General features: G+C 38.3%; 1 protein-coding gene across 1 annotated transcript in view; it reads right to left on the minus strand.

Moving 5' to 3' along the window:
* The window catches only part of EFR3A (EFR3 homolog A), a 67,701-nt gene extending 49,895 nt beyond the window's left edge, over nucleotides 1-17,806 (minus strand). The window contains exons 1-6 of the mRNA XM_027774597.1: nucleotides 17,730-17,806; nucleotides 12,255-12,382; nucleotides 10,385-10,535; nucleotides 7,338-7,459; nucleotides 2,894-3,043; nucleotides 1,550-1,687 (exon numbers count right to left, since the gene is read on the minus strand). Of these exons, the coding sequence (XP_027630398.1) occupies nucleotides 1,550-1,687; nucleotides 2,894-3,043; nucleotides 7,338-7,459; nucleotides 10,385-10,535; nucleotides 12,255-12,361 (668 nt within the window). The 5' untranslated portion in view covers nucleotides 12,362-12,382; nucleotides 17,730-17,806. The remainder of the gene's footprint in view (nucleotides 1-1,549; nucleotides 1,688-2,893; nucleotides 3,044-7,337; nucleotides 7,460-10,384; nucleotides 10,536-12,254; nucleotides 12,383-17,729) is intronic.
* Nucleotides 17,807-25,825: the final 8,019 nt, after the last annotated feature.

The following is a 25,825-nucleotide window of genomic DNA, read 5'->3' on the forward strand; positions in this document are numbered from 1 at the left end:
AAAAAAAAAAAAAAAAAAAAAAAAAAAAACAAACTCATGGAGACGTTACATAATGGCAGATAAAATTTCTGAGAATATATAAAATAAAATATAACACTTCAAGGAAAACATGTCTTACTTTAAGCTAATTTCTGACAACCAAAGTCGAATATGAGTTTATTCTCCTCTGCTAATTTTTATGGCAAAGTTTAAGAAATATGAAGAGCTTTACATTTTTTTATCACAAGTTTTGACATTCGACATCTACACATCTAATTGTACTACTAAATATCAAAGTTTAATTTCAACAGAATTTTAAATGCTGAGAAGTAACGTAGGGATAAAAATTCCCTTGTCTTTGGAGGTTCAGAATCCATCAAGGCAAAGAACGTGTACAATGAGAGTGACAGCACCTTCCCGACAAGGGTAAATAAGTGCAATCGCCGAGCACAGCTGCGGACACTGCACAGGTGAGCTCTGCCCTCCCTCCTCCCTGCTACTCCAAGCCCCCAACAAAGACTACACGCTGTTCATTTCTGATTCTTCTAAGATATTTTGGAATTGATACTGTTTTTGACTATATGCTGATTTTCTCCCCCCACCCCAATATCCAGTTGTATTTAGAATTCAGTCCACTTTTTCAAATGCCAAAAGCATGTTTTTTTTTTTAAAGAAAAGGTTATTTTTTCTATAAGACAGAGAAAAACTCAAAGCTCAGGGAAGCATTTTGCCTGAAAGAGAGAGCAAACTGAGAACCGATGAGATTATTCATCTTCTTGCTCTGACCAGTCACTTAGGTAGAAGATAAAAGGATGCAGAGAAGCAAGCGTGATCTAGAGCAGCCCGGCCACAGCCAGAGGAAAGCTGAGACAAGGCAGCCGCGAGCAGGAGGACCCACACACACCCGTCTGCGCAACAGAACACCTCTCCGCTGGGCACGCTGCAGGTTTCGCTCCTTCACAAGGTCTCCAAGTAGACAGTCAAGTTAAGTGACGTCCGTATTCGTAAACATGTTACCACACTTCACAGTCAAGGGGAAAAAGTCATCAGTGGCTGAACCAGGGCTCAACTGTGTGACCCGACAGAATACTGCACTACTTCTGCAATGCTACACTGGTTCCAGTAACAATTAATTCCCTTATACCAGGGGACTTCAGAGTTCATCAAAATGTAATTAAAGTATATATGAGTTTATTTTGGTGCAAAAACTATTTGAAAGCTATGATATAGCTTTTTTCCTAATATGCATTTTTCATGAACTTTCTGAAGACCTTCCTGTACATTTAAAAGTTACCTGTTTTTAGTGTGGCCTCACAGTTATAGCAGCCAGAACCCATATGGCCAATCCTCCCTATGGTGACTTGAAAAACATACCAGCTGCATGTGTATGCATGTCCAAAATCCTGGCCATGCTCCACTGCACGGAAGCTTTGTTTTTCAGGCAAGTACAAGTGCCCTCCAGCAAATGAAGGAGGGGGAAAGAAAAAGCAGTATTTGTCCTCTGTAAATAAATTAATGCAAAATTAAAATAGTAAAGCCACAAACAACCAGGAAAACACAAACTACTTACGCAAAAACTGGTCTAACAGCATTATTCATATTCCCAAATGTTGCCCGACCCAGCAGTTCTCTGAAACAGTTCTCAGCCAGAACAGCAGGATTCTCTTCTTTGTCAGCTGCAGAGGGAGAAGAAGGAGGGACTATGCGGCTGAAAAAGAAAGAGAACCCAAGAAAAACTAACGTGAGAATTCAAATATTCATTCCAACACTTAAACAGAATAGACTTGACTTCTCAGAAATGTTAAAATGCCATTTTGTCTTTATCCTCAAATAGCTTCAAAACTTAATCCTAACTCCAAGTATTAATACCACACCAAAGCTAATTGTATAATCATTCAAACAGGGAGAACGCATTGCAGCTGTGCAATTCATGTCTCACTAGTGGACCATCCTTCACGTGAGTGAGGAAGATACTCAGCGCTTGCTCTTTCCTTCCCAGACTGCCCTGTGCAACCTGGGCAGTTGCATGGGCACCTGCGACCAGGAATGCTGAGACAGGCTGAATGCAGTGTGAGGACGCTGGCAGGGCTACCTGGCACCCCCTCTGTCTCTCTCTCCTGGAAAAATTAAATGAGCTGATTTGTTGTTGTTTAATGTGGGGGGAGCATGTGTCTAGCATCTGGAAAAGTAGAATGAAGCATAGAATTCTAAGTGTAAATGGATAGTGTGGAGGAAAAGAGAAAATCAGCATATATCCAAAAACAACAATATATTCAAAAATCTCTAAGACAAAAGAATCAGAAATCAAGAGTCTAATATTTTTGTTGAAAAAATAAGGTATGCTGAGTAGCAAATATAATTATTACTTTACTTAGTTCTAGCTCCTTATAAAAAAGCATCTTAGGGGCCCACAGATGGCATGGTAGTTAAAAGGCACTGAATTCCCATATGGCAGACTAGGATTCAAGTACTGAACCTGGCAGCTTGCTTTCTCACTTTTTCTCTCTTTTTCTCTCTCTCCCCCTCTCTGGTCAAACTGAAATTTAAAAATGTACAAATAAAGTTAAATAATTCTTTTAAAAAAAAAGCATCTTGGAACACTAACAGTTCAGATATAAACTCTAATTCTTGTGCTTGTGATTTAAGTAGTATTAATTAAAACTGCAATTTGCATCCTCGATAATAAGCAGCAAGATAAATATAAATTTATTCTCAAAGAAAATAAGGGTTTATGTATAAAAATAAGAATCCAAGCCTAATATGACCATAAAAGATACAGAAAGATACATATTTTTTAAGTTACTAAAGATTACTATTTACATAATACACAAGACAAAACTTTTGTTTCCAGGCAAACTCATATACAAACATATATACATAACATAGCTCCAATCCTAATGTCTTTCTTCCATACCTGTCAACTTCTTCTATCTTTTGCATGTTAAACAGGAGGGATGGGACAATCTTATCCATGTGCTGAGGTTCCCAAATGGTAGCCCGAAGTTCATCGTTAACTGTTTTGCGAACTACACCTTGAATACCTCTGATTCCAGCAATTCGGATTCTATTAAAAAAAAAAAAAAAAGTAATGACATAAAGATATTTAAACAAGTCTATTTGCCAATCTAAGAGAAAAGATGTCAGGTTAATAACTGTATCTTAACAATAAAGTATCTCAAGATAGCACACACAAACCTAAGAAATTAAAATTATGAAAATCTAAGATGGACATAGAGGCTTACTTTGAATATCATCAGCAATCAAAGTTTTAAAAGGACTATAAAATATAAAACTAGTAAATGTATGACTTTTCAGTTTAAAAAGTTAAAAACACAGGTCTTCCTTAGATGATAACCCAAATGAAAAAGAACTAGATGGTCTTCATTTGTTGCCTAGACATTCAGAAACTGGGTGGGAGCAGGATGCCACTGTTCCTGAATGCTCTTCAAATTCTTCACTTTTCTTACTGTCCTAATGTGCCCTCGCCTCCTTAGCCCATCTAAATGGAAGACAAAGCAGGTTCTTGTAAAGACAAAAGGAGGAACTATCAAAATGGAGTACAGACAATTCCAGTCATATAGGAGGGAGCATCTAAGAAGTCTGTGAGAAAACAACATTGAAGTATGAATTTATTTTGGTGCAAAAAAACCCCAAAAAAACAAAAAAAAACAAAAAAAACCCTGAACCTTACGGCAGATTTCAAAATACCCATTTTCTATATGCATTTTCTTAAGACCTTCAATATACATATAATAAGTATCTATGGACACACATTATTCTATGTACACATGATTTATCATAGCCCTCAACCTCTAGCTCTTCGTCGACTCAGAAACACCTTAGAAGAGCTGCAAACGCATCAAGTCTCAGGCAGAGCTAACTTGGTGGTCCATGTGTCTGAAAACATCTTTCTGGTCAAATATGATTGTTGCTTATTTCCTTTATTTCCACCATGTGAAACACTCACCAATGAGAGGTTTATTCAACTTACGTAGCATTGTCTTCCTCCAAAAAAAGTAAATAGGTTTAAAGAATGAAAGATAGGGGGAAGGGAGTGATACTGCTTTGGAAACTCGTAAGAAAATAGGGCAGACATTAAGGAGAAACAGATGGAGAGTGGGAGGTGACAGTAATGTGACACCAAACAGGTGAGAAAAGTGAATTAGAAGACATGAAGACACATTCTGCCTACTTCAAAGCTGTTTTCTAAAACACAATGCCTTTCTAAAACGTGAAGAAGTCTTGAGAAACTCTTGTGCAGCGGTGTGGGCAAGCCTCACACCAATGCGAATGGTGCCTATTTCACATACCAGCTGCTACTCCTTGCTGATGAGAAGGCTAAGCTAAAGGTGGCACAGAACACATGGAGCAACAAGATGACAGTAAGAGGACAGCTCCTGCCTTGTGATGCAGTGGCCTAACCTGAGTAGCAGCAGATGGTGATGCCCTTGTTGGGAGCAGGGAGGAAAGAAGGATGTCAACTGTAAGAACAAATAGCTATGAAAGGTACACAGCTGGAATCCAATCCAGATCTACCACCTGGCCTAGCCAGCACTTCCAGCCATGACTCCCAAAGGAATTTTAGCTTTCTCACCAGTAAAATAGGACAACTGCTGACCTACCTACTGCATGAGAATAGTGTAAGGATTTAATGAGTTAATTCACGTTAACTTAACAATAATCGCTAAGCACTCAGTATTTGTGAGCTGCTGCAGCTGCTGTCAATTATGATAACGATTTCTTCCACCACAACTGATGGTTCTTCAGATCATTAGAGTTAAAGCTTAAGATGGCAACACATGATGTCACATGTGGGAACCATCTCCTCAGGGCGGTTATTTTTTTAAAAATTTAAAATTATCAGCCCCATCTTCTACTGTGCATATCTCCTTGAGTTCTATTTGACAGGGTTTTGGCCCAAAAAAGGGAACTGATACCTATCTATATTAGAACCAAAAGGAATATAAATTTACCTTAAGAAAACCCAAAGTCCTTTTATTTAGGACAAAGCAGAAAACATTTTTTTTAATCAAATCCTTTAAGAATCTTAAAAGCAGTTTAGTTTACTCATTTGTTTGATAGTGATTCAACTAAAATGTTAGCATTTAGAAATTTGAAGTATCATATATATTATAATATTGGAAAGACCTAAAATTTAGGAAAAAATGTAAGTCCTTTTTATTTATATACAGAAAATGTCAAGTTTAGGGACCAACAGAAGACATAATGGTTACATCACTGGACTCCCACATAGTTGACTGCAGTTCAAATCCTGAACCTGGCAGCTTAAAACTCTCACTGGGCTTGTGTGCGCGCATGCCCAAAAATCCCAAGAGGAGAATGGAGGAGAAGGGATTGTGGTACGGCCATCCCCCATAGGGAGTGATTTCTTGCTTTCTATCTCTCTGTATCTGTCTCTCTGGTGAGCCCACATGCCCTATAGCAAAATTTCTCTCTCAAAAAAAAAGTTTCTTTAAAAAAATTTAATGAAAAAGTTGGATAAAATTATGTTCAAAAGACAAAGTATTTCACTAGGTGGCACTAAATACCTAAAAATAGAGTACATCATAAATAAAATTTTCTGTTTTTTAAATGTATCCCTACATGAATATTACAGATATCAAAAACACTTTCCACCTCTATTGGCTTATATGTGAGAATCATCTTAACCAAAATTTAAAACATGACTGTGTAGCTTATTAATCCTTACTATTCTAAAAACCACACTACATTGAGCATTTTCCGGATGTTAAAAGAAAACAAAAATACTATCTTGAAATAAGTTGCCTTTTATTTTCTTTACTAATCTGTATCTTCTTGCCCTTTATCAATGTAATGTCAGCCTTTGAGGGGAGAGAACAATTTTATAAAACATTTTTAAGATGCCCTTTAAAAAGAAAAAAAAAAAGGACTTTAGTGGTAATTAGGACAAACCAGAAATTATTATTAGATAAATATTACCTCTGCCTCTTAAGGCATTACACTTCATAATAAAGGAGCAACAGAACTCCAAGGGCCTATTCACACTGAGGAAAAACCAGACTAACAGCATCCCGAGCAGAAACAAACCTTACGCCACTCTATTAAGTCACCTCTCAGCTTTGTTTCTCAAAGGTAAAATAAAACTTTTACACTTCTTTTTGTCTATAAAAACTAGCATTGTAGCTTCCACATTTCAACTAAAAGCTAGCTGTATTTCTGCATATTTCTTTATTTCTTTTAAAAGATAAATAAACATTACCAAATATACTAAATCTTGATTATAAACTGCCCATAATACCTCTCTGAATTGAGGTTGCTTTCTTTCTGTATGTTATGGTCCGTTTGACTAATTCTTAACTTCAAAGTTTCTAGTTTCTATGTAGATAACAACCTATACAGACTGTGCTTATGTGTAAGTTACTTGATTCTGGATTTTCACTAGAGTAGTCTAGAAGAATGTTTAAAATATTCAAATCAGCTGTCATGACAACCTCAGGCTGTCAATGATTCAGTAACACATATTCATTTATTCAATCAATTTATCTATTCATTCAAAAAGTGCCTACTATGGGACAGGTACTATTCCAAGTGCTAGTTACACCTTAGTCTTCAAGACAAAGCCTTTAGCCACCACAGTGGAAGCTCCATGCTCTGCCATGCTGAGCCTCATGGGAATATCCCAGGTTCACACCCCAAGGTCCTCCTATACACACTGGGCATTGTGCGCCAATGTAACTGTGATCCAGGTTGGCTGAGGCTGGGTGTGAATCATAGCATGAAGACCATTTGGGGGGTACTTGTCTCTCTCTTCTCTGTCTCTCTCCCTCTTTGTCTCTCTGTATTTATCTGTTTTTCTCTCTCTCTCTCTCATGGAACAAATACATACTTCAAAACAAAACAGAACAAAAAAACAAAATCTTTGACCTACCAGAATTTATACTCCACAGTGGAGTGTGAAACAAACAAGAGATATGATAAACTGAAAAGTAAAGGGATGGGATAGGAGGGTCCATATTTGATAAATAAAGGGTACTCAGGGAAGATTTTCATGGTAAGATGGCTGGGTGGATAAAGTGAGAAAGTGAGGAAACAGCTAGATGGGTGTCCAAGGAACTATGGAGGAAGAGACACTGATGTGTCCACAGAACCTAAGGAGAAGTGTGTATGGAGTAAAGACAGCAAGGACACCCAAATAGCTGGACTAGAGTGGAGGAGGAGGAAATGACAAAATGAAATGGTCTGAGACACAGGCAGGGGGTGTGAAAGAACATTCTTGGCTATAGTACAGACTTAGAAGTTTAGTAAGGATGTTGTAATATGTAAGCATAGCATTCATCAATAAATTATTATAAATCATAAAGTAAGATAATACATACTCTGTTCGTATTTCTGGATCACTATGACAGGAATGACACATGGCACTAAATCGAGATACAAAAAAGTCATAACGTCTGTGATAGGATGGTGTGTCTTCTTCAATATTTGCAAATTTGACAAACTGAAAAACAATATAAACAATATATATCACCTTTTTGAAAGTGTAGAACAAACACACGTATTTTTACTCAGTATTTGTTAACGTGAACAAGCAACATCCAAACAAGAAGCAAATGACATATATGAAATGAATATCATATGTATACAAAAGAAATTTTTAAATAATGAACTTTTAAAGGAATTAGGCACATAGCATTCTAATGATTAAATATAACTGTGTAATGCAATTTCTTTTGAGTGAGTAAACCTACTAAGCTCTCCTACATTTCCTGGATACTGACAATATTTCAGTGGTGAACTTAGACCACAACCTCTAGGGATTATGACTTCTTTTTAAGTTTGTTGTTTGTTAATTGGGAGAAAGACAGACAGACAGTACGCTGACAAGGTCTTACCAGCCTGCAATCCTCTGCCCAGCCTCTGAGCCAGCCAGGATCACAGGCACACCAGCATGTTCAGATCAACCTGCGATCCAAACCTGGGCACCCCAAGTGGCTCCAGTACCACACAGTGGCACCCTACTGCCTATGCCACTATGACGGGGCCAGGAATGTTATTTCTTAATTGTGGGTAGAAACTCTTCCTTGACAGCTGTCATATAATACATAAATGAGTAAGATTTATACAAAACAGATGGGACAAGAAATGAGGACACAAGCAGAAGGAAACATGAAAAAATCAGTAGAAAGAGAAAATACCGAGATGGGAAAATTTATTCTACTTCCATTTTAATAACCAAAAACCAAAACAAAATAAAAAAGATATCCCTGTGTTTAAAAATGTTTAAAACTCTACATGTGTCACAGACCTGACCACTAAAATGACCTAATATGTACTCTGTTTTCTTACTAGCTTTTTCATCTATGTGGCGATTTATTACTTCCGTATAATAAACAGCTTACAGCAGACAAATGCTAGTTTCTTTGGATACACACACATACATTTATAAATACCTGCCAGGCTATAACCTGATAGCTTGAAGAGGCTATATCCAAAACTATTATTCAATCAGAGTAAGAAAATAATGAGAATTACTCATCTCTATTAGAAATTAAGCTGAAATAGGATAAATTTGAAAAACATAAAAGTATAGATCTATAATGGTTTAACTGAATTCCATTAGAGCTAAACCTTCTGTTTTAAATTGTAATTTCCCCCCTTTTTTGGCCAGAGGGCTCATGTGCTCACCAGAGAGAGAAAGCAACCCCCAGTGGGTCAGTTATGTGACAATCCTTCCTCTGTTTTCCATCCCTTCAGGATTTTTTGGGGCCCTCACACTCATGCACATGGGTACGTGAATACACATACACACACACACACACACACACACACACACACACACACACACATACACACACAGTGTTTTTCAAGTCACTGGAGTCAGAATTCAAACTGTGATCAGCCATGTGGGAATGTTTAACTGTGGCATTATGGGGCTGGCCCCACATTATAATTTTGTATGATTTACACAGAAAAATGTTCATATACAATATGATCCTCATTTCCTACTATAAAAAAGAAATGGAAGTATTAAAGGCTTACTTCTGAATTCTGGAATTACATGTGACTCTGACTTCTGTTTACCGTTATATTTTTTAGCATTTTCCAAATCTGCTACAATAAACTCCTATTAGAAAATAATCTGAAGTTTTAAAATTAGAAAACAATCAAAAATTTTAAAATTTGGGCCATTAAAATGTTTGATATTCTATAGAAGTTTTAGAAGACTGAAAAACATTATTCTCTTTTCATTTTTTTTTTAAGAAAGGTTTCTCTTTTTTTGCTGTTACAGGGCAAGTATGCTTGCTGGAGAGACAGAGAGAGACAGAGAGACCAAAAGCAAGAAATCACCCCCCCAGGGGGATGGCCACACCACAATTTCTTCTCCTCTAGTCTCCTCTTGGGCTTTTGGGCATGGGCCCAGCCTGAGTTTTAAGCTGCTATGTCTAGGACTAGGACTGCACTCAACTACATGGAAGTCTGGAAATTTAACTATTATGCCATTTGCTAGTCCCAACGAGAAACCATCCCCTACAGGGGATGGTCATGCTGCAATCCTTTGTCCTCCATTCTCCTCTCAGGACTTTGAGCAAGCATGCACATGCAACTCAGAGTGAGTTTAAGCTGCCAGGTCCAAGACTCAAACCACAGTAGACTGTAGGAGTCTAGCAATATAACCATTATGCAACCTGGTGATTCCTTTCTTCATTTGTTTAAAGTCACAAAAGAAGAGTATAATCTGAATGCAGTCCAGCCACAGTAGCACAGGTAGTAAGGGAGTCACTGTTGCAATGCTGGAAGCCATATGGGAAGGCTCTAGGTTCACATCCCAGGTCTACCTGAACACACTAGGTAAACGGATGTGCTCACTTACGATCCTGGCTGTCAGCAAGGATTAGAGTAAAAGGATGAATAATGTGGCTTGAGAAAAGTGAAATGCATCAACCAAACAGAAACAGAAGAAAAGTAACCTACACTTTTCTCTAAGTGTCAATCTACAATGATTCTATATTGCAAAGAACATATACTCAGATTAAGACCTAGGATTGGGTGCTGACCATGTGGTTCAAATCCTGGAGATGAGAAACATGCCAGATGTGTGCGTATGTGTGCCTAAAATCCCAACAGGATGGAGAAATGGAGGCGAAGGAATCACGGGTGCTTTGTCCTTCACTATTTCTGTCTCTCAATGGTCCTTACATCTGTTGATTCACCCCAGCCAAGCGCATCTAGCATCTGGGCTCTTGATCCCTCCAGTCTGGGGGAAGCGATTGCTTCCTGCTATTTCTCATCTATGGGTTAACTCAAAGTCACCTGCTAGTCTTCTCACCTCTTTTATCAGTTATCTGTATGAATAATTCTTTACATCAGTCATGTAAGATACAATAATGAAAGTGAAAGTTAGTACAAGCATAGTTTTACTTACAGAATTTGTTCCAAGAACCTGAAGTTTTGGTTCCCCTGATTCCAGAAGCTTGGCCACCATATGAAGAAAGCTTTCTACAAATGGCTTGATGCTTTGAGAATGGCAAGCCATAAGAAGTTGGTCCAATGCTTCCATAGCAATTAAAACATACCTGAGCATAAAAAGAAAAGAAGTCAAAGCACTGTTAGCTCTCTTAATTCTCCTAAGCACTTTTTGTTGGTAAATTGAACTAAGATTATTTAAATGCATAAAATAAAGAAAGGTAAATTTAATAGCTTCTAAGTAAAATATTAATTCTCAAAGACTACTAATGGTATGGTGATTAAGGTGACTGGATCCCACATGGTCAACTGTGTGGTTTGAGTTCCAGACCCAGAAGCTTAAGAAACATGCAGTTGGGTGTGTGTATGCGTGCACGTGCACACCCAAAATCCATAAAGGAGAGAGAAATGGAGAAGGGATGGAGGCATGACCATTCCCCAAAGTAGGGGGTGCTTTCTCAATTTCTCCATCTCTGTCTCTCCCTGGTGAGTATATGCACTCTCTGGCAAAAATTCAAAACTTAAAAAAAAAAAAAAAAAAGAGTACACAAAAACTACTCCATTTTCTCCTTCTTAAAATAACTGCATTTCTTTAACATTACTTCTGCGTGTATTTTCCATGTGAACATGGACATTTCCTATTTCTAGACTTTTAACCATATTTATTTATCTCTGACCCATAACAGTTATTAAAACAATGTTTAAATCTCCAACCAAATTTTCTTTTATAAATATTAGTAGATAAAACATTATCACTAATAGAATCTAAGAAAATATCTCACAAATTTTCTTACAATTCAACTTGTACTAAATATTAAAGTTCAGTCTTTAGATAGCTTTCTTCCAACAATCAACAGTAAAATGATTTGGGCCATGACTCACTGAAATGTTCGACATGGTAGCAATGTGGCAGTACAGAAGAGAGATACCACACTCAGAGAATACAATGCTTACAACACTCTAAGAAACTATCCGGAAAAGCACTTGAACTCACACCTGTAAGGCAGTACTGTGCAAGCACACAGAACAAGGAGGGCAGACCCGGGTTTATGCAGCTGGCACAGCTCCAGATCACGGTGCTTCCATCTTTGGAACCTCGATCTAAGCCTAGCATGGTTCTCCCATTACATCTCTTTCTTTTTTTTTTTTTTTTCAATTTATTTATTTGCATTCATTCACTGTACACGTTTCTAAGAGAGATTTTACTATAAGGAGAATGCACTCGCTGGAGAGGCAGAGACAGATAGCAAGAAATCACCCCCCAGCAGCCACGCTGCAATCCCTTCTCCTCCATTCTCTTCTCGGGATCTTGGGCACCCATGCGCATGAGCCTAGCATGAGTTTTAAGCCACCGGGTCCAGGACTCAAACTGCGGTCAATCATGTGGAAGTCCAGCGATGTACTCATTATATGCCATCTGCTGGTCCCTCTCATTACATCTCTTAGAGGGAAGGCTGAAGCTGTGTCAAACATCAGCTGATTAACAAGATCCCTCGAGTTGTTTTCAACCTGGGATTGATTTTTTTTTTTTTAATTCATTTGCAACAGTCTAAGGGAGTCTGTTTCTACTACTTCCCATTCGAGAAGCCTCAAAAATTAATAAATGCTTAAGCCAAAGGCAATTCTGTTTATTAACCTATGTCTATTAATAAAACTGACCCCAAGGAAAGTAAAACAAGCTGTGGCATCTATCTATGTATCACTCATTTCTTCATGTAATGTTACAATATTTTATTCCCCCTGACAAGATGTCAGAATAACTGATCAGATGATTTAGCCTAGCAAGAATTTTCCAAAGATACCTTACTAGCAGCAACTGGTATTCTTACCCAGAACGATGTCTAACAACATCCCTGCTCAACCTTTCTGCTAGGTAAGAACCAATTCGATCCAGTTTCTCTGGAGCAGATACTGCATAAAACGTCAGCTTCTCCATATCAGCTTTAACAAGACCATCCTAAAAGTAACAAGATAAACAAGTTAGCTAGATTTACTTGCTTGTTGTACATTTTTAAGTGTTGCCTGCTTCACACGTTCACCTTTTAGACAGGGAATTAATCTGCATTTATGCTGAACCATTCTGGATATAATTCCTTAGTACAAAACTCCCTATTTTGGATACACAAAACTTCCAAAAATGTAATATCTCATTTAGGCAAAGCATTTAAATGTACCTTTGCAAATACAGAAAATTATACTCTTAATATCTTCTTTTATAGAGAAATAGCTCAATTATCTGCAATACATAGGAAATTGAATGTATTTTAGTAAAAATATTTTAAACAAAATTTGTTTCAATTTAAAATTTTAAAATGTGATATCATTAAGTCTATTTATTCCCTTACATATACAACAGTAATCCTTTTCTTAATGATTTAGAATTTGCCCATATCATTATAATTTTTATTATAATTAATGAATGTGAAAACATTCTGAACTCTATGAAACTATGTCTAGTCAACATATTCAAAAAGTAACAGGCTCCCAAATCATCATTTGTCTCTGCCCTCTCAAACAGGCCGTGCCACAGCTCCAACGATTCTCCCCACCCTCATAAACCTCAGGTCAGTCACCACTCTGAATTTCTTGGCCGTGACTGCCCATGCAACTAAATGTGCTTAGGAATGTTGGAAAAGATAGGAAAGAAGGTGGAAAAACTATGTGAGATAATCAGATTACAACTAAATAGTATGTATGTTTATGTTTTCAACTTCCAATAGGCCCCTCAACATTTTCTGGCTATTCTGCCATTTCCTTAGAGGAGTCATATTCCAGTCCTATTCTATTTTCCTTGAACTTGCTACTTTGAGGTCTCTGTTGCCTTTCTAACAGCAAATGAGGTCACCCATTTTTCACAGGTGGAAGCCATCAGATTATAATTTACTGGCAAAACACACCTGCTTTTTCAGTGCCCTAGGTCAGTTTATCTCCACCAGGTATGATTTAGGGCAACGTCAGAAGACATTTGGGGGGGCCATAGATTGGGGTATGTGGGTGCTGGAATCCAGTAGGTAGTGCCAAGGATGCTGCTGAGCATCTCGCAAGTCAGCAAATTTCCTACACCAAAATGTCTAACTACGTCAGGGCTGGCCCCACAGCCGAACAGTTATGGGACACCAGATTCCACGTGGTTGACCACAGTCTGAGTTCTGGACACAGTGGCTTGAAAAGACATGCCAGGGGACCAGTAGTTAGCGTAATGGCTATGTCGCTGAACTCCCACATAGTCGACCATGGTTCGAGTCCCGGACCCAGTGGCTTAAAACTCACGCCGGGTGTGTGTGCGTGCATGCCCAGGATCCCAAGAGGAGAATGGAGGAGAAAGGATTGCGGTGTGGCCATCCCCCCAGGGGTGATTTCTCACTTTCTTTCTGTCTCTGGCGAGCACACACACCCTATAACAAAAACCTCTTAAAAAAAAAAAAAAAAAAAAACATGCCAGGCACTGTGCATACCCAAATCCCGACAGGATGGAGAAACGGAACAGCAGAGACTGCAGCATGACTACACCTCATGGTTGGGTGTTTTCTATTTCTCTCTCTCTCTGGCAAGAGTATGTGCCCTCCGGCAATTAAAGAAAAAGAAGAAAGTAAGTTGAGAAACCCTGCCCTAGGACTAGAGCAAAAGCCCTGTTTTTCCAATATAGAAAGAATGAGTTTCCTGTGCACTGTCTACGTTACACAGTCCAAGATTTGGCTCCATCAGTTAGACTCTCTCACTCTGATTCTTTCACTTCTCCCTCTGTATCAGTTCCTTCACGTCATCATTTAAATATGATTTTCTTGTCTGTTTTTTAATAACTTTTAATCATTTTGTAGAGGAGTAATATACAAATAATAAACTGCATTCACTTACAGTATGTGACTTGAGATATAACAGCTGTATACAACTGTGACACAACCACTACAAACAAGACACAGAATATTTTCATCATCTGTGAAAGATTCCTCATGCCCTTTCAGCCCTCCTTCCTCTCCAGGTGCCCCATGCTCTGCTTTTTATCACTGTGACTCTGCATGCACCTGACATAAAAGGAAGCATATCATTCTCTTTCGTGCATGCCTTCTTCCACTCAGCTCCTCTCTTTGCTTGGGAATCCTTCTCTAGCTTCACTGGGATAACTCCTACTCATCCTTCAGGTCTCAGCTTCCTCCAAAGAACCTTTAATGAACCTTCCCAGTAACCATCCCACAGCTGGGTAAGATATCCCTACTATGTTCTATTGGCTCACAGATATAATCTCTTCTATTATACTCTTACCATATTCTCTCTGCATGCATTAGACAAACACTAATAGAGCACCAACCATCTGCAGGCATGTGACAGACACTAGAGAAGCAATAGTGAGCAAAGCATTGTATTAACTCATCTAGTCTTCATGAGAACCTTATGGAATAGGTACTATTATTCCTGAAACTGAGGCACCCATGCAAGACCACATGGCTGGTAACTATAAGGAATCACTGGTTTCTTTGTCTCCCTCACTAGATTGATCTTCAAAGGCAGGTACTATAACATACACACCTCTGCATACAGGAAGCTACTGTCTAACCCATTCTAGACACACCTCAAGATTTGATTTAGTGAAATCTGGCAAACTGGGCCAGCCAGTGTCATGGTAGTTAAGGCAGATGGATCCCACATGGCCCTGTGTGCAGTTCAAGTCCCAGATGTGGCAGGCTGAAAAAAACACAAGGGCCCGTGTGTGTGCATGACCAAAATCCCAAAAGGAGGGACAAATGGAGGAGAAGGGATCACAGTGTGACTATGACCTATGGGGGAATGGTTCTTACTTTCCCTCTCTCTCTCCCAGGGAATGCTTAAGCCCTAGGGCAAAAAAAAAAGCAAAATAGGTAATGGTTGCCATATGTACACATGTTCGTGTTAATCTTTTAATTTTTTAAATCTCATTTTACAGATTGCCTTTTAAAATAAATCCTATCAGGGTCAGCAGGTGTCATGGTGGTTAAGGGTGCTGGATTTCCACATGGCGACTCGTGGTTCTAGTACTAGACATGGTGGCTTGCTTTCTCCCTTTTCCCTTTCTCTCTCCCCGCCCCCACCCCATCTTTCTCTGGTCAAAATATTAAGTATAATAACAAAATTAAATAAATAATTCTTTAAAAATATATCAATCTATAAATCCTTGGCAAAAAATACTCTTTCTGTAATCATTCTCTAATTTACCTGTCATCATTCCCACAAGCAAGTACTAAAGATCTCTCACTACCTACAAATAGGTAAGGTAGAACCTTGCCTGCCATCCAGATCCTTCAGAGTATGGCCTTCATCTTACCTTTTCGAATACTGAAATTTTCTCAGAAGTCAAAGCCAACACTAGCACCACCCATGAGGCTTTATGAACCTCCAGCTGAAGTCTAATGAATCCCTTCCTCTTGACCGTATATGTGTCTCCTCCTTTCCTATGCTTCTTCTCTTTTTCTACACTTAAAAAGACTGATTTTCTCAGTCTCTCCAGATGGTATACATCCTTCAAAACTCAGCCAATCTCATTGCTTCTGAGAATTCTCCCCAGGGGTTGCCAATCCACAGTGCTATCTCCCTGTTTTAGAAAGAAAACCTTTACCACCTGATTTACTTAGCCTTTTACTGACGCATGTGGTTTAAGATTCTGTATGCTGCTGCCTCACTATGTTAGTCAACAGACGGAAAGCTGTCAAAGGTAGGCGCCATCTCTTAGGGCTTTTAACGTGCCACAAAATATCTGGGATAGCTGCCAGTCCGTAATATTGAACTGGTTAACCTCCTCTATATAGCTGAATGTTTAAACAGATTTGATTAAAAATAAGATATATCTGGGAGCAGCAGTTAGCATAATGACTATGTCGCTGGACTCCGTAGTCGACCACGGTTTGAGTCCCAGAACAGGTGGCTTAAAACTCATGCTAGGGGTGTGTGTGTGGGTGCCCAAGATCTCGAGAGGAGAATGGAGGAGAAGGGATTCCGGCATGGCCATCCTTCCCCAGGGGCGGAGGGGTGATTTCTCGCTTTCTGTCTCTCTCTGTCTTTCTGGCGAGCGCACGTGCCCTATAGCAAAAACCTCTCAAAAAAAAAAAAAAAAAAGATGTATCAACACCCATGTTGATATAATGTTAAAATAACCAAAAGGGCCCTATAGTTGGCTACATTTTAAAATAAAGCAGATTCTGGAAAATAAATTCATGTTTTGTTCATATCCATTTAGCTCAAAACTAAGAGTCTTAGAAAATTTAAGGCAGTATCAACCCAAATCACTCAAACCCCTTTGCTTTGAGATCAGTAATCTTTCCAAATAAAATAATGTTTGTAAAAATTAAAAAGGAAATGAACTTTTCCTGGAACAGTCTTCCTTTACTTCTGAATACTCTTCTTAAAACTATGTCACCAACTCCTAATTATTCTTTAGATCTCGGCTTGGATTTCATTTCCTATGGTCTTTCTTCCCCTAAATCTAAATCAGCTATCACTCCCGTAACACCCTATACTTCATTTCTCTATTACATTTTTCACACAATTTTCTGTCAACTTACTAATATATCGGTTTGGTGGGGGGTCAGCAGGTGGCATAGTGGTTAAGGTGCTGGACTCACACATGGTCGACCACGGTTTAATTCCTGGACCTGGTGGCTTGAAACTCACACTGGACATGTTTGCGTGCCTGCGTGTATGCCCAAAATCTCAAAAGGAAAAGGGAGGAAAAGAGGTTGAGGTGCAGCCCTTCCCCCTAGGGGGGTGGTTTCTCACTTTCTCTCTCTCTCTGTCTCTAGTGAACACAAGTGCCCTATAGAAAAATCTCTCCCCTCCAAAAGGAAAAAATATATATTTATATCTATTATTTTATATATATAACATATAACTATATTATCTACAAATATATATGTTATTATATTTTAAATATATTATATATAAAATATATAACTATGGTATATGTAATAATACACTATAGCTTGGTGAGACAAGGACCACATCTGTGTTCAGTTATACGCTGGGCACTTTGCATAATTAATTTGGCACCAGTTCATAAATTTTTCACGTGCGTTACTTAAAATAAGTATTATACCAATTACAAAAGTACACTCTCTGCCCATCATTCCAGATTTGTATCTAATCTATGAAAAGGATCTGAGAACTGGACAAGCACAGGTCAGTTAAAAGTAAAAGAAAGAGAAGTACAAAAATGGCAGCACACGTGATGAAATGGAAGGTAAAAGTGAAGAAATGAAATTAGGGAAACCTTAGGCAGGGTCAGCAGGGCAGAATGGGTCAGCAAGGACAAGGACCGGTAGAAATGGAGGTCAAATTACTTTGGGGTCTTCAGGGAAGATGTTGTCCACCAGGCGTTTGTAGCGAGGACGCAGAGCGGAACAGCAGCAACATACTCCTGTTTAAAAAAATAAAAACAGAAAGCACAGAAATTATTAATATTGTCAACTGAACTAGATCAAGTTCCTGAGTATTAATGGATCATTTAAAATAAAAAGTTCAAACTGCTACAAATAAAGGAATGCAAATTTACGAAGTGATTGATAAATCAAAAAGTTAAATTTCTCCCCACCCCCAAAATAGGCAGCTTCCAAGAATCTGTCTCACACACACACACACACACTCTACCAAGTCATGCTATCAAGCAAATATTTACTCTGCACTGTATCCCCCTTTATCCACTTTCTGAACTCATTTCCCTCCTGGCCGCTCTACCCCATTCACCTGTCGGAACACACCACTCCAGACACAATGGCCCCTGCTAGTCCTAACAAGCTAGGCACCTGCTTTTTGGACCTTTGCCCTCACTGTTCCTTCTGCCCAGAACATGTCCAGATTGCTACTAAACTAACCCTGTCACTCTACTACTTCCACATAAATCCCTGAACACCCTTATTCTGGTCTTTCTTTTCCCCTTACCTTTAATCATCTAACACATTAAATAATTTTGCTACTGTGTTATTGGCCATCCTCTGTGTTTCCTCACCAGGACATAAGCTCCAGAGATGGGAGGATCACTATTTCATTCACTCCTGATGTCAAGCAACTGTAATGACACCTCGCACAGAGTAGGCATCCAAATATTTGTTGAATAAGCACACACACGTAATGAATGACTGAATTTGTATTATTTGTGTTTGAACAATGCCTTCCTTGATGTTCTTTCTCTCCCACTTTTACTAACCCAGTTCAGACTTAACGTCTTACCCATATTTTTTGTTTTGTTTGGTTTTGCATTGCTTTTTACCTGGCTTCTCAATCTCCTACTGTGGCCCCTATGTAGAGAGGGTATGCACCACCCATCTCTGGTAGCATTATTAAACTGATGCTTCTACCAGCTGATACTCAAATGTGTACAAATGTCCAAACATCTTTTAACATTCTTCCTACTATATAACCCTTCTATGTTACTAACCACACTTTATACTTCATAAAATCAATACAATTAAAACAAGTGAGTAAAATGAAGTATAAATTTCCTCCATTTGTTTTGAACACAGAAACCAACTTAGTCATGACACTTCATCCAAGAAACCCTATGTTTTTGCTAATAATTACTTTTCAGAAATAAATTCATGTTTTGTTTTTTAAAAAAATCAATATATTCCAAAATAGCTTAATTTTAAATGAAGATACTCTGTGAAAACATATCAAAGAAAATTTTAAATAATCGTTAATTTAAAAAAAATCTGCAAATGCAAACAAAGATTTGAAGATGTATAACTAATATGACAAAGAACTTAAGTGTCTAAAGGACTCGAAAAAACATATAAAATATCTACTTAATAAAAATAATAGTTATAAGATTTAAGTAATAATACCAGCACTTAATAGGTAATAACATTGTTTTAAGAATCATATGCTTCAAAGACAAATGTTTATGAGTACTCTGGAATGAAATTTAGCAATACACGTGAGGGTAATAAAATACTCCTATCCTTTGGCCCCAAAATTCCACATTTTGAAATTTTAGCTAAAGGAAGTATTAATACAAAGAGGCCAAAGTGCTATATGCTTCTCTGCAGAATTCCCCTGTATTTAAAAACAAAAGCAAAACAGCAAAAGGGCCTACATACCACTGAATATGTCCTCTGCTGGGTCTATGACATGTCAGTAGAATGAATTCTTAAAAGCTGCATGACACATGCACATTAATCTACTCGACCTCTAATTATTTGACCCTACAAAGTAGGAAGTTTTGTATTTTTCAGATGAAGAAACTGAAGTTCCAAAATATTAAGAAACTTGTTTACAGTCATAAGAATTGGAATTCCCTCCAGGATAACTACCTTTTAGAAAAATCTCTATTACGTATGACCTGTACATAAGAAAGTCAAAATAAGAATCAGTAAGTAAACACAATTAAGTCTTAAAATGACAGTCCATTCCTACCATAACTAGCAAATCTACCAGGTGAATCATAGAAGGAACTACAACACAAGAGAAACAACCTGAAAGGAAAATCCAGCAATTTCAAAAACATGCTTAAAAGCTGCTCTATGTATGTACAGCTGTTGCTATCTTGGACAGAGCAATGGGTTTTGGTTTAGAAGACCTGGGTTCACTCCAATTCTTTCACCTCAGTGGCTACATGCCTTGGATCGCTCACATCACTACCTAGAAGGAATTACATAAGTGGAAGAGATCCGTTTTATTGTCTTGAAAACCAGTAACTTAATAGGAACTTTGGTCTTGAGTCACTGTAAAACTATTCTGGTGATTTATGAAACTGGAATGCATGTGTAAGCGTTCAGTTGCACGTATTTAGAAACCAAAACATGGTATGAGAGATTATATGAACCAGATGAAAACTTTCTAAGCAGACCTCTGCTACTATTTATCATGTGTTAAGGCAAGAGATGACTTCTCCACATCTCTCTTTCCTAATGAAGAACGCATCATTCATTCACATAGTCAATTTCAAACGCCAACAGCATGCCCAGCACAGGATAAAACAGAGTCCAGATCTTTAGTAAGCTGGGGTCATTAAAGTAGTGATTAAAATAAGACAGAGCGACGATTTGGAAAGTAGCTTAGATGATAACATACAGTGTATAACTTACTTAACGTTTTCAGCAACCTACTGAGGTTTTGTTATCATTAACACTTTACAGAACTGGGATTGCAGCAGAGCACGTAACTTCTCAACAGTAATGCCTAGGTGAAAACCCAGTGTTTAAAACTACAACCCTGGGCTCTTTCCACACCACAGGTACTAGAGGTCAAATCGATCAGCATCCACATTTTATCTGTACCTCCTATGTGCCTAACACTACACTTGATAACACAGATACAAGAAAGTATAAAAGTACAGTAGACATTATCCTTGCCTTCTAAAGAATGTTACCAAAATTAGTGAATGTTACAAAAATTAGCAGGTCGGATAGAGGTTAAGGCAGCTGGATCCTAATGGCCAATTGTGTAGTTTGAGTCCCAGACCTGATGGCTTGAAAAATAACTCTGGACACATGTGAATGTGTGTTCAAAAATATCTAGAGGCTGGGACTAGCAGTTAGTGTAATGGCTATGTCGCTGGATTCCCATGTAGTTGACTGCAGTTTGAGTCCCGGACCCGGTGGCTTAAAACTCACACCGGGCGCATGCGTGCCCAGGATCCCGAGAGGAGAAGGGAGGAGAAGGGACTGCGGCGTGGTCATCCCCCCAGGGGGTGATTTCTCATTTCTGTCTCTCTGTCTGTCTGGCAAGTGCACGCGCCCGATAGCAAAAACCTCTCAAAAAAAAAAAATCTCTAGAGGAGAATGATGGAGAAGGGACTGGTCATTGCTCCTAGGGGGTGATTTCTCACTTGCCCTGTCTGTCTCTCACGCACCCTAGAGCAAAACAAACAAACAAACAAAAAACAAACAAAAACAGAGTAATTTTTAGTATATATATACATTATTATATTAATTTTTAATATATACTACACTTAGGTACTATATGCTGATGATATAAAAATGTTAAGGATGTATTCTAATAGAAGAAAAAATCTAAAGAAATGATTTTTTAGATTAACTAACACCAGAATACTTTAATCCTTTTTAAGTACCCAAAAGCAAAACACAGGTTTGATTACTGGGCAGGAAATAAGTAAAGGCCAAACTAGCATAAAACCAGCAGAAGTCCTAGTTTTTTGTCTGCTACACCTAACATAAAAAATACTTCAGACAAATCTCAATATGAACACAGAAGTAAATTAAAAACAAGTAGGTACAGATCTGTTATCACACAGGAAGTGAGCTAGGTACTGCAATGAAGAAGCAGCTTACAGCCTGAGAGTAGATTAAGGCAAATGCATGGCTCACACGCATGCAAGGCCAAGGACAGTCGATTCAAACTGTTATCATGGCACAGACTGGCAACAGAGCTGAAAAACAAGCTCAAATGGTTCAAGTTTCTCATCAGAATGATAAATCTGTTATTTGGAATAAGAGTCATAATAAGCTATTAAGTTCCACTTACAGTGACACTTTCTGCTATTATACATTATACATTGCTTTTAGTTTAAAAAAACTGAAAAATCAATGTGAATGTGGAATGCAAAGAATATCCAGCTCCCACTTGCAGGAAGCTGAAGTCTACTGGGAGACAGGTTAAAGAGCACAGGCTTTGAACTCAGACAGACCTGGGTGCACTCAAGGTCCCCCCACTGTCCCTCTGGTAGGTAGATTACTTTGCCTTACTACACCTATATTTCCTTACCAGCAAAACAGATGTCATAATGCCTCCATCATAATTACTGCAAAAACTAACAGAACTGTATATAAAATTCTTATCATGTGGTCAGTAAATGGTATCTATTATTAGTAATGCAGTAAGAGGAGTAGTATAATAAACAGAAGGTGATCGAGGGCCCCTTAAGACAGTATTCCCAACAGTGTGAAGACTTCTGTTGCAAACTAAACATATTTTTAAATTATAAATTACAATAAATTTTATACATGGTTCCCAAGTTTTCAATAGTAGTATCAATACCAGTGGAGTAACTGCCACTTTCTGAACATTATGTGTATGGCACTAGACCCAGGACCTCACACTATTCACTTACGCCTAAGCAGCTCTCAAAGGTAGTTATTAATGTTATTGTTTCCATTTGATAAATATAAAACAGGCTTTGTGACACCGACTGGTCCCACATCACACAGCTAGTAAGGATGGAGGAGCTGTGATTCCAACCTGCATCTTATCAATTCAAAGGGTAATTCCCGCCCCAAGTTTAAGTACCAGACTATTGCCAAATCACTGTAAACATAGCTTTCTACAAATCAAGCCAATAAATATAACTGCAAGACTATGTGGCCCAAACAGATAAAGAATTTAACTATAGGGAGAAAAATAATCACAGTGAATTTCTCAGAAAGGTCCAAACAAAACAAAAACACCTTCTTGAACACTTACTATAAATGAAAAGCTAAACATTACATAAAACAATACACAAAATGCATTAATATTTTCAGTGTACTCAGTTTTCTATAAAATTTATCAAAGACAAAATAAAGTTAAAATGTGGCAATAATAACTACCTAAGAAATAACTGCATAAACTATTCTAATAAAATACTGTACTTATAAACATCAGAAGAACAAGTAAAATAAAACCACTGGACCTACTCAGGTATAGAAATGCAGTTGACTCCCTTGCTGAAGTAAATTCATAAGGCTTTTCAAGTTCAGCTGCAGGCACCTGAATATAGTCCTTCATGTTGTATGAGACTACTTTCTAGTTGATCTTCCCACTTCTAGGTCCTTTTACCTGCTGTTCAGGACTTGCCCAGTTCACTTCACTTCCAATTAATTAGCAGAGAGGACTAAAGTACTGTAACCTATCTACCTGGCTGACAACGAAGAGAAAGCTATCAAGAACTTGATAAATCCATATCAAATTCTGCTAGCAAAGCCAATTAGCTTGAGTAAGATATTGTTAAAGCACTTGTATTGCTAGTTTAATAAAAAAAAAAAGACTTTCGTACAATTTAAACAAAGTAGCCTACTTAACTCGTTTTATCCCTTAAAGCATTCCTTTAGAATCTGCTCATCCTAGCATTTGAACCCTTCCAACAAACTCGCTAAAGCTTCCTATTCTCAATCTCTGGCCAACTTTCTCTTTTCCAAAGAGGACTAAGCATATCACAGAAAGCCTCAAACTGACAAGTCTAAGCAATATTAATTCTTTTAAATTTAATACTAGCACATAATGGAGTGAGTTATCCATGATTCTCCTCTTAGAGCACGTAGAATTAAGAACCCTGGTTAGGATGCTCTGGGAGAATAACAGGAAGGCTCAAGCGGGCAAATGGGACGTATGCAGAGTTGGAGAGGTACACTGTGACCAGACATGCTGGCTGCACACTGCAGTGGTGTGCACACAGGCTCAGGGCAATCTGTTCAACAAGGCTTTGTGAGACTTAGTCAGTGAATGAGAAAATCTCCTACCAGTCTCTCACAGTTACAAGTGCTAAATCAGTAAGATAAAAAAGTACCCAAATGTGGAAGCCACTTAAAAACATTGAACATGCCAGAGGGGGCATGGAAGCTCCACACTCCTCTTCCCATACCTTGCTCTGTGCATTTCTTCCTTCTGGTTGTTCATCACTTGTCACCTTTTCAATTCCTTTGCAATGAACAGGTAAATGTAAACAAAGCGCATCCCTGAGTTGTGAGCCACTCTAGGAAAGGAGGTGGTAGTGAGAGCCCGACTATAGGTGAAAAGCACAGGCCACAATCTGAAGCTTCTGACTGGCATCTGAAGTCTTCTGGGACTGAGCAGACTTCTTGGACACAACCTCCAGGCTGAAGTACTGGAACTGAATTAAATTACAAGATACCCAGCTGGTACCCCCTAGAGAATTTGTGGTATGGGGATAGACCCCACAGATATTTGGTTACAGAAGCATTCTGAGTTGTGAGACTATAGTAGGAGAAAACGTATTCTCCTTAGTCCTGGAAGTGTTTTTAAACTATTAATTTTCCCAAATCTACAGCATTGCATAGAAACATTATTAACATCAACATTCTCATGTATTGGGTCGTCGGGAAAGTCATTGTGTATTTTTGCATAGAAAAACAGAAAAATACATCCTGACTTTCCCAATGACCTAAGAGATCCACCAATGTCTCAGCCTTCCACAGGAGTAAGCTGTATCAGCCTCTTGGAGAGGAAGCATCCCCTTCCTTGGATAGTGAAGTGTTAGAATTCATTTCCAACCTGTCCTGGCTCAAAAAGGCATTCACGGGAGGACCTGGGTGGCACAGCCGGGCTTGATCTGATGCTCAGGCACATGGACACACCAAGGTGCCGAGACAAGCTGCCCACGCAACCCATATTCTGAGATATCTCCCCACTAGCAGGCACTTCCACATTGTGGCAACATTCACCTTTCTATGCAATGGTATAAATTTGAGGAAATTAATAGTTTAAAAACACTTCCTTTTAAATAAGAAATGCTCACATTCAATGGGCTATATTAACCCGATGATAATTAATTAATTCTAATTGGAAATATTAATGTCTCCTTATTAAACTAAACACGAGGCCAGCTTGTGACATGGTGGTTAAGATAGCTAGATCCCACATGGCCAATGGTGCGGTTCCAGTCCCAAGCCGGGCATGCATGTGCAAACACCTGAAATCCCAAAAGGAGAGCTCAAGGGGAAGGGATTGTGGTATGACCAACCCCATGGGGTACTTTCTCATTTTCCCTCTCTTTCTACCTCTCTGGCTCTCTCTACTGAGTACATACACCAGATCTGGCAAGTACACAGACACACACTCACACAAACATAAAAATAAACATCATCATGCCACTGGTTACATTCGAGAAAGCTATCTTCTACAACAATGCTAAACTAGCATCCTTTGTCACTAAAGTTAACGAATGCATAGGTCCTGTTATGGAATCTGCATGACTGATTTAGGTTTGTTTCAGGGTCTACAAAGGGAGAAAATAACAGTATTTACATCTGTGTAGCAATTATATGATCTCACTAAATTCTCACATGTAAAATATCTGGAATTCACTAAAATATTTAGACCTCAGCAAATTTTATATTTTTAAATAGGAGTGGCCATGATTACTAGGTTTTAGTCCTTCATGCCCTCACGATATACTTCCACAGCTCCTGTAACAATTCATTCTGCATACATATACATATGCACACATACACACACATGTACACATCTTTACTACCAGATAGGACTTCCTCAAGTACAAAGCCCAGGTAGCTTACTGACTGTTGTGCATGTCTGCCATGTAGCAGACGTTTGCAAATGTTTCTTCACTAGATGAAGGGGGACCTAAGATTCACTAATACTACATGAGTTTAGTGTTTGCTCCTATGCCCTAAAAAAAAAAAAAAAAAAAAAAAAAAAAAAAAAAAAAAAAAAAAAAGGGGGCCCCCCAACAAAAAAAAAAAAAAAA

This window comes from Tupaia chinensis, unplaced genomic scaffold (assembly GCF_000334495.1).
Source record: "Tupaia chinensis unplaced genomic scaffold, TupChi_1.0 Scaffold000459_1, whole genome shotgun sequence".
In the NCBI taxonomy this organism is placed as follows: domain Eukaryota; kingdom Metazoa; phylum Chordata; class Mammalia; order Scandentia; family Tupaiidae; genus Tupaia; species Tupaia belangeri.